General features: G+C 45.3%; 1 protein-coding gene across 1 annotated transcript; it reads right to left on the reverse strand.

The window, feature by feature from the left end:
- Positions 1-477: 477 nt before the first annotated feature.
- Positions 478-5,218, reverse strand: Ucn3 (urocortin 3). Its single transcript, XM_021181106.1, has 2 exons — positions 4,707-5,218; positions 478-1,446 (listed from the first exon to the last, which is right to left on the reverse strand). Exon 2 carries the CDS (start codon positions 1,438-1,440, stop codon positions 946-948), a length of 495 nt encoding a protein of 164 aa, XP_021036765.1. The 5' UTR covers positions 1,441-1,446; positions 4,707-5,218; the 3' UTR covers positions 478-945.
- Positions 5,219-9,297: the final 4,079 nt, after the last annotated feature.

Raw genomic sequence — 9,297 nt, forward strand, 5'->3', positions numbered from 1 at the left:
GCAGGCTGAGCAAGCCAGGGGAAGCAAGTCAGTAAGGAACATCCCTCCATGGCCTCTGCATCTGACTAAGACACCCATCAACACACAGGTGCCCCCTACAATGCTAACATGCTTACACATATGCATGTGTAACATACATATATTCGCACATACACAGAGACTCAAACACACACACACACCAAGGGGGAAAAAATTCCATGGCTCCATACCTAGGGAGGTAGTTGAATGTTACAGTTTCCTGCTCTTCCATAGTCCTGATGCCCACTCGGAAACAAACCCTAAATTATGCTCCTTTTGTGGGACCATATTACAGAGACGCCACGAAAGCCGATTGACCAACTCTCAATTGTCCCTTTTCTCTTTAGCAGATGCTGCTCCCCGGAAAAACTGGGAATTCACCCGTCTGCAACATCCCTCATTAGCCTTTCCTATTCTAAGATCAGAGTTTGGTGGAAGAAAAGCAGAGACAAGCACAAGTTCAAGAAGCCACTGACTTTAATCCAGATGAGGAAGTAGGGGAGGTATTTGGTATCAAGAGGGGGAGCTGTGCATCTCCGTGTCTCTGCCGAGGCTCAGACCAATGTGGGACAAGGAGGGAGCCTGAAAGCTCTCTCTGCAGACATGGGGACACCTGGGAGGAGCTTGGGAAGGAGGGGCACCACATGAACTTGTCTGTTGTTACAGGGAACCAGAAAGCAGACACAGAATTCGGGGAGAGACATTAACCTCCATTGTGGATATGGGCTGAGCAATACTGCGTTTGAGTGTATATGTACAGAGAAGGGAAACCGGACTGGAAGCAAGAGAGGATCAGAGGGGCACAGCAGTGGAGCAGCCTGGGAAAACAGACTGTCCTTTGAAATTCGAGGGCACGTCCTCAGTTTCCTTTACCCTCTACTCCGGGGCCCTTGTCTCGATGTGCTACCCTCGTGCCTGGGCTTTGCTTTACTTCTTCTTCCCAATCTGTGCCATGAGCTGAGCATTGGCAGCTGCCTTGGCTCGCAAATTCTTGGCCTTGTCGATGTTGAAGAGGATGTTCATGATGTTAGTGGGAACATCAAGGGAAAGGGTGAACTTGGTGCCCCGGTCGCTTTTGGGCTTGTCTGGGTACAGCTTCCCCTTATGCTGTGCTTGGGATTGGTATCTGTACCGGGTGCTCCCAGCTCCATTCCCACCCGCGGCCCCTGAGAAAGTTCTTTTGATCTGGAGGTGCTCTTGGTTGTCATCTTCTTCCCCTGAGGGGTCTTGTATAGGCAGGTGGCCAAAGCTCTTCTTGCTCAGCAAGGGCACATCTTCCAGCTTGTTCTTCTTGACCTCCGACAGGGCTGTGTTGAGGCAGCTGAAGACTGGTCCAGTGTTGTAGAACTTGTGGGAGAGGCTTGTCCTTGGACCTCCTAGGAGCAGCAGAAGCAGCAGCAGGAAGTAGGTGGGCATCAGCATTGCTCCCTGTAGTAGAAAAGAAGGATGTGAAACCAGGTGTGAGAGGGACTTCGGTCTGAGGAGGACACGGGGTATATTGTCCAATAGAGTATTTCTAACGATCACCTGGGAGTTTTCTTTTCTTCTTCTTTTTTTTTTTTTTTTTTCCGGGGGAAGGGGGGGTTTGGGTTTTTTTTTTTTTTTTTTTTTTTTTTTTTTTTTTTCCGGTGGAAGAGGTGGTTTGGCTTTTGTTGTTGTTGTTGTTGCTGTTGTTATTTTATTTATTTACATTTCAAATGTTATCCCCCTTTCTGGTTTTCCCTTCACAAACCCCCTATCCCAATACCCCTCCTGCAGATTCTATGAGCGAGGTCCCCAACCTACCCACCCACTCCTGCCTCATCACCCTAGCATTTTCCTACGTTGGGGCATCGAGTCTCCACAGGACCAAGGGCCTCCTTCTCAGAGGTTTCTCAAAGCTGATCCTCAGACAAGCATCATGAGCATCTCCTGGAAATTTGTTTCAACTGCAAACATTTCTCAGGTCTTTCTCTACAACCAGTGAATCAAGATAAAGAGAGCAACAATCTGTGTTTTAACACACCCTTCTGACAGTTCTGGATATGCACTGGCTCCTGAAGGCTTGTGGATTTGAGTACTTGGTGTGTGGTTAGAGGTACTTTTGGGAACTTCTGGAAACTCAGAAGGTGGAGAAACCAAGTCACTGGGGGACATGGGTATTCCTAGGAGCTATATTACCCCTGGCTGCTTCCTGTCTGAATTCTTTCTATCTTGATGGAAGCTTCTCTAGTCTGCTGTGCCATGACGGGCTAAGACATCTGGGACCGAGAGACAAAATAGCTCTTTCTCCCCTGAAGTTACCCACATCAAGTATTTTATCAGAACAATGCAGAACTATTAGCCGTCTATTAGTACTGATGGTCTTTACAGTCTGAGAGTTTGTCAGTCTGGGATTTCTAGCTTGTTTAATTTAGAGTTGCTACTGGCCCCCCAAAGCCAATAACACATGTACTAAGTAAATATGTGGCCACTTTCCTAGTCTTCAAAATTAGCCATCTGTGCTTGTCCTTTAGAACAATTGGCAGAAGTGGGGGGTGGGGCTGGGGGAAGGAGGAGGTGTGTATGGGAAAGCTAGGGGGGGTGGAGGGAGGGGAAACTGTGGTTGGCATGTATTGTATTTTCAATAAAAAATGCAAAAAATGTTCTGTAAGTAAATCAACACAGGGATTCTGCTGGACCTACAGCAGTGAGAATGGCTGTCTTGTTATCTGAAGGTATGGTATATAGTGGCGACAGGGGACATGTAATCACAAGCCTGGGTTCTAAACTCACCTTAATGCCTATATGACCTTGACCATGCCCTTTCCCAGTAGATGAATAGGAATGGCTCAAGGCAATCTCAGACTTCCTTAGGCTGTAGAAATGAACCCTACTCTTTAGCTCAGGTGGGTATGGAACTCAGTATGTAGCCTGGGCTAGCCTCAAACTCCTGCTATAGACCTCCTGCTTCAGACTCCCAAGTACTGGGAAAGTATGCCAGAGTCACCAGACCCAGCTCAGACTGCCTTTGTGCTTGAGTTCAGTTCTCTGAAGAAACCTCTGTGTCCCACACACATTCCTCACAAACACATTCACACATATGCATTTATATAATACACACAGATTCATGCATCCACATTCATATATGCACACATACACACGTACATACATACAACCCCCCTGCACTCATTATAGTTTCCTGTAACAGTTCCTTCGTTCCTAGAGGCATGTTGTAGTTGCCGCCTTTCTTTCCTTTTAAAGTAATTTATTTATTTGCTTCTTTGTTTAGAATCCTAAGCATTTTATATTTTATAGTATTTCATGACAAAAATCCATGAACCTTGCTTTAAAGAATCTGAATATATACACAGGGCAGCTATGAGTGTGTCACAGGGTTTAATGACAGCACACACTTCGGAATGAGACAGAAATCTGGTCCTTTGTCTGAAGCCCTCAGACAAATTCCTTGGCCCTGTGAAATTCAATGTCCTTGTTGGGCAAATGGGGTGACCACACTGTCTCACAAAGGCTAAGTGATGAATTCAAGTCAAACAGCCAATGTGTGAGAGTGTATGCTCTAGCCATGCACTCCCTAGGCTGGTTCATCACAGAGCTGGTTCGACTCTAAGTGAGTGTACAGCCGTGAGGAGATTCTAGGGCACACACACCCTTGACACACAGCCTTCCTACACTGTGACGCTCACTCCATTTGCTCTCCCTAAGACTGATGCAGTGCAGGGACCAGCTTAGATTTTTATAGGAGAATCACAAATACTGCTGAAAACTCAATGTATTTTGTATCCATGCCCATCTTGGGACTGAACCCATCCCTACTGGCTGCTCCTCAGTCTGAAGTAAGCAAGCCAGCACCTTAAAGACCTGGGCCATTTTCAAATTCTGTATTTCTTTGGCCTTTCCTTCTGTGATGTGCCAGGCTTTTGTGATGTGGGGATTTTCTCTCCCTGTGGTTCCTTGGGACTCTTGAGAACCTCGGTAGCAGCAGAGAGAGCCAACAGAGCCTTAAACTAAATCACATCTTCAATAAATATTTGTTACATAAACTGACATTCAGATGAGCATTTAGGCGCTTAAGGAGATTAATTTGCAGGAAAACATAGTTCCCATTCTCCTTTTAGATGTATTGTCTGTGCAGATACATGCTATTACGTGTTACTGAAGGAGAAGCATGTTCTTTGAGGCACAGGGCTTTTGTTGTTGTTGTTCTTACTTTGAAGCCACGCATATGTGTTTCTGCACACATATGTGCAGAAAACAGTGCTGCAAAATTACTGTCTACGGTTTTCCCAGGAAAAATTTAAAAGTTTCCTCACTTGCTATGCCCTGGCCTCCCTGGAGGCTCCTGCTGTATAGGTTTACCTATGGATTTGTGTCCTGCTCATCTCATGGGCTGAGAGGAGAGAGAGAGAGAGAGAGNAGAGAGAGAGAGAGAGAGAGAGAGAGAGAGAGAGAGAGAGAGAGAGAGAACAAACTGCATTGGATCTGCCACTTCCTCAGAATGGTCATTTTGCACCCTGAATAATTTCTCCCTGGTGTCTCTGGTACCAATTTTTGCGGATTTAACACAAGCCTGGCCATGGAGTTCAGCACTCTTTTCCCATGAGTTCCCACCGGGGGCTGCTAACAACTCAGCTGTCTAGTTGCCAGCCAGCCCTTGTTGAGAGAAAATACATTTACACTTCATAAATCAGTTCCGAGGACAGCCTTACCTGTAAGTGGACTTTGCTCTGGAGTGGAAATGCTCAGGTCGAGGGGCACAGCTTCCGGGCCAGGAGGCTACTCCCTGCAGGTCCTCTGAACTTCTGACTGTTCAGGGTTGCAGCTTTGTCTTCTCTGGTACTGTTCGTAGTGGGCTGTGATCGCTCCTCTCTATGGAAACCGCTCCACTCCCCTGTGCATATATGTAAAAGTGGCAGATCACAGGATGGATCGTAATTCCAGATGTAGTGTCTACATTAGGATGAGATCTCATTTAAAATACAACGAGAGCCGGCTGTGCACGTCACAGAGATGACAGGTACTCAGGAGCCTCTAACCCCTCCTGCCTTCCCCTCCTCTAGTCACCTCCTTCTTCCCCTCCTGCCCTTGCAACTTGCTTCATTAATTAAAGACAAAAGAAAACAAATAACAACAGAACCCAAACCACAGGTAAGCCGAGAAGCAATGTCTTTGGACAGAGTTTCATTACCGATTTTAATTCCAGCTAATTCTAGCCTCTTCTAACCTCTCCCTCCCGCTCACCCTCCCAGAGGAAATCTGGGGCTCCAAACTGCTTTGCAAGCAGAGAAGGTGGTTTGGAGTTCATCTGTTGCCTTGTCCTTTTGTGGGTTCTGACAGCAGTGTTAGCCAGCTACTTATACAGCTCATTATCACTGTGTGCTTGGCAAAGACTTCTGTGTCCAGAGATTTTTAATAGGAAACCACTTGAATTTTACTAGTCTGTGAACACACTATTTACTGGACACCTACTGTGTGCCAGGCATGGTTTTCAGTCTGTGAGAGAATTCGATGATAAGGAAGTTAGTTGGGAGTTGGGGCTGGTATAGAAAAGAGGTTGAGGTAGATGAGAGATGAGAGATGAGAGATGAGAGAGAGAGAGAGAGAGACAGACAGACAGACAGACAGACAGACAGACAGACACAGAGAGAGAGAGAGAGAGAGACAGAGAGACAGAGAGAGAGAGAGAGAGACAGAGAGAGAGAGAGACAGAGGGAGAGAGACAGAGAGAGACAGAGACAGAGAGAGACAGAGACAGAGAGACAGAGAGAGACAGAGACACAGAGAGAACAATTATCAATTGGCAAATACCTTAGTTTAGAAAGGAGCATATCCAAGCACTTGAGAGTTCCTTATGCTCAGTGAGAGGAGAGCAGGAGGTGTGCACACAGTAGGTCGGTGATCTGGTGTGGACAGAGCTGAGGGGCAGAGGCAGTGGGGAAGGAGCTAGGCAAAAGGAGGATAGGTCTGGCCCACACTTAGAAGTGCTCTGAAGACCTGTTTAAAGAACAAACATCACTTAATATGTCCTAGAAGATTCAAAGGGGGCAGGGTCCATATAGGTGACCCTTAGTTCATAGATGAGAAATAGCTTGCTGGTGGTACCACATAGGCTTAGGGTAACAGAATAAGGTCAGAACCAGCCTTACTAGGCACAATGCCATTTCTAATCCACTTTCAACTTTGGGCTGAGAAGAATTTTTAAAGAGCCATGGGACTGACTGGGTCTCTGCAGTCTTCATGTCAAACCCAGAGTCCCCAGCCCAGGTGATTGTTCCTTTTTTGAAATTCTAGGTGAAGAGCTAGGTGGGCTTCTCAGATGATCAAGGCTCCTTCATGTCCATAAATCTTTTGAAGGAAAAGTAAAGAAGGGGGCCAAGGTACCTAGTCTCTTCAAACACTCTATCTTTATAAGATATGAAACTAAGGGCTGCGGTGTAGCTCAGTGATAGAGCACAAAGCCCTGGGTTCTACCCACCAGTAGGACAAGTTTCAGAGTGATATGAAATTGAACCCCTTTTCCCAAGAGGTGTCTGGGCTGGGGTTCCCTGGAGGTCAGAGGTAAAGTGCAACTAGATTTGTGTTTGATTCAAATCTCCCAGTTCTATCATCAATTAATTAGTATATACTAGTCTAGGAGAAGGTTTTCTGTTTGTTTGTTTGTTTTTATTAGGCAGCCAGGGAACTCAGGCAGATGGAGAGTCGGTGGTCATTTCTCTTTCATGAGCTCCGTGTGACAGGGAGGAGAACTTCTGAAGATTGTAAGCATGGGCACATGCAGATCAGGATGTCTCTACCTTGGTTGTACTCTCATTTCTGTCAGACAGTCTCATGATGTCTTTACAGAGCCCAGTATTGAGCAGCATCTGTCTCTTCTGTTCTCTGTGGTAACAAAACCACCCATTCACATACCGTTTGTGGTGACCAAAACAGCCTGGGGAGGGGAGACACTAATCCTTAGCTACTTTTCTTTCCTTTGTTTTACTTTATTTATTTTATTTTATTTTTTTGTATGTGAGCACACGGTACCTGTCTTCAGACACACCAGAAGAGGGGATCAGATCCCATTACAGATGGTTGTGAGCCACCATGTGGTTGCTGGGAATTGAACTCCAGATCTCTGGAAGAGCAGTCAGTGCTCTTAACCACTGAGCCATCTCTCCAGTCCTACTATTTCTTTTTTTTTTTAAACTTTTTATTGATTCTTTATGAATTTCATCTCATACACATCAGTCCCACTCATCTTCCCATCCCTTTGGTTTTGCCCTTGCTATCACTTCCCTAAAAAGATAGTAAAAAACAAAAATAACTAAAAAATAAACAAAGCAAACCAACCAACCAACCAACCAACTAACCAACCAAACCAACCAAAATCATCTTGCCGTGGGAGTTGTAGTGTGCCACTGTTGCCATGGACAATGTAGTGTGCCACTGTGTGTTCATGGAAGTTGTAGTGTACCACTGTTGCCATTGGAGTTGTAGTGTATCACTGTTGCCATGGACGTTATAGTGTGCCACTGTTGCCGTGGGAGTTGTAGTGTGTCACTCTTGCCATGGAAGTTGTAGTGTGCCACTTGTGTGTCCATGCATCCTTACTTGCAAATGTTTATTGCAACAAGTCATTGGTCTGGTTCAAGACTTCCGGCTTCTGCTACACTATTGTCTTAGTTAAGGTGTTGTGAAGCACCTGTGTTGCTTTCCTGAGTACTGCATCAAACAATGGGTGGAGCCAATTCTCCTGCTCTCATGACCCTGGGGCTAGCTCTCCTGCCTACCTCAGATAGAGAGAGGCAAGGGAGACATCTTTTCTTATGAATTTTCCCTGCTTCCTCTGGACTTCCCAGAAACTCTCCTCCCTTGAAGCCAGACCCCCTCCCCCTCTGTGAAGATTCAGGCATCTTTGTGACTGTTGTTGTCTCTGGAACCTAGGGGTTTGATGATGAGAACAAGCATATCAGTTTCCATTGGCTGACAGGACTTGACTTTCAAATCCACCACTAAGAGTTCAGCTTCTAATGGTACATAGACCTGGGTGGTATGGCACATGTAGTCTTGGTATATACTTCTGTTCGTGTTGAAAACATCACTAAGTAATCATTTGCTTTAGAGTTTTAAGGACAGTTCTGAACAAGAGGATGATTAGTGAATAAAAGTTCTCAAATGTCACTTAGAGGCAAGGAAGCCATGTTTCCCCTCCCCACTCTCTGCTGAAGCCTTAACAAGGCTTCCTGCTGTGCTCGCACTTTTCTCTGGCCCCTGTGAGCTGTTAGAATCTTTTATGAGTTAGCAGCAGCATTTAGAATGCTGTTTAAGGGTGTAAATACTCTGTTGAGAATATGTGAAGGGCCAGGGTGAGAAGAAAAAGCTACCTCCCCTCACATAGGAGTTAGAAATGGTTTGTATTTATAAAGTGTGCTCAAAGCTCTTACGTTAACAAAATACAACTATTAAAATCTGAGCTTGACAGTGGAGAAAAAGGCGCAAGACTTTAGGGTACTGGAAGAAAGTGTCACTGATACAGAAGGGTTTAACTTGGAACCAGGACTGTGATGGTTCCCTCTCTGCTGAGTCTCAGACCAAGACATAATACTGTAGCATGAAAATTATGTTGAGTTGAAGACAATTAAGAAGAGGCCCAAGAAAAGCTCTCTTTCCCTAATATGTGCCTGTGGCTAATTTTTGTCCACGTAATTTTTGAGTCTTCATTATGAGCACCTGCCTCTAACCGACTGATCTCTTCTTATCAATTGGTGGTTTTGCTTTTATAAAATATCCCCTATCTTTGATAACATCCCTACTTCCCTTCCTCTTTCCTTTCTCATCCCTCCTGCCTCTTCTCTTGGGGCAGAGTCTCACTGTTAACAGCTTACAGGATTCCAGGATCAGTCCTCAAATCTCCATCTCCAGAGTATTGAAACCGCAGGCGTGTATTGCCATCATAATTTACTTGTATCTTTCTTCAAGTTTGTTTTCACTGATTCTCTCTCTCTCTCTCTCTCTCTCTCTCTCTCTGTGTGTGTGTGTATGTGTGTGTGTGTGTGTATTGCTGTGTACCAAATCAAGTACCTCACGCATGCCAGTCAAGTGTTCTACCAATTGAGCTACATCCCTGATCACCAAAATAACTTTTGATCCTCATATGTTGAAAGCAAAATATGATTAAGCTGGGAGTGGTGACTTACATACATCTTGGGAGGCTGAAGCAGGAGGATTGTCATGAGTTTGAAATGAGCCTGAGATGCGAGATACACAGTATGTTCCAGATGATCTTGGGCCGCAGTGTGAGATTCTGTCTCAAGAAAC

This window comes from Mus caroli, chromosome 13, assembly GCF_900094665.2.
Source record: "Mus caroli chromosome 13, CAROLI_EIJ_v1.1, whole genome shotgun sequence".
Classification (NCBI taxonomy): Eukaryota; Metazoa; Chordata; class Mammalia; order Rodentia; family Muridae; genus Mus; species Mus caroli.

Excerpts from the sequence above, each read along its gene's own strand:
- Ucn3 (XM_021181106.1), bottom strand. The coding sequence starts at position 1,440 with ATGCTGATGCCCACCTACTTCCTGCTGCTGCTTCTGCTGCTCCTAGGA.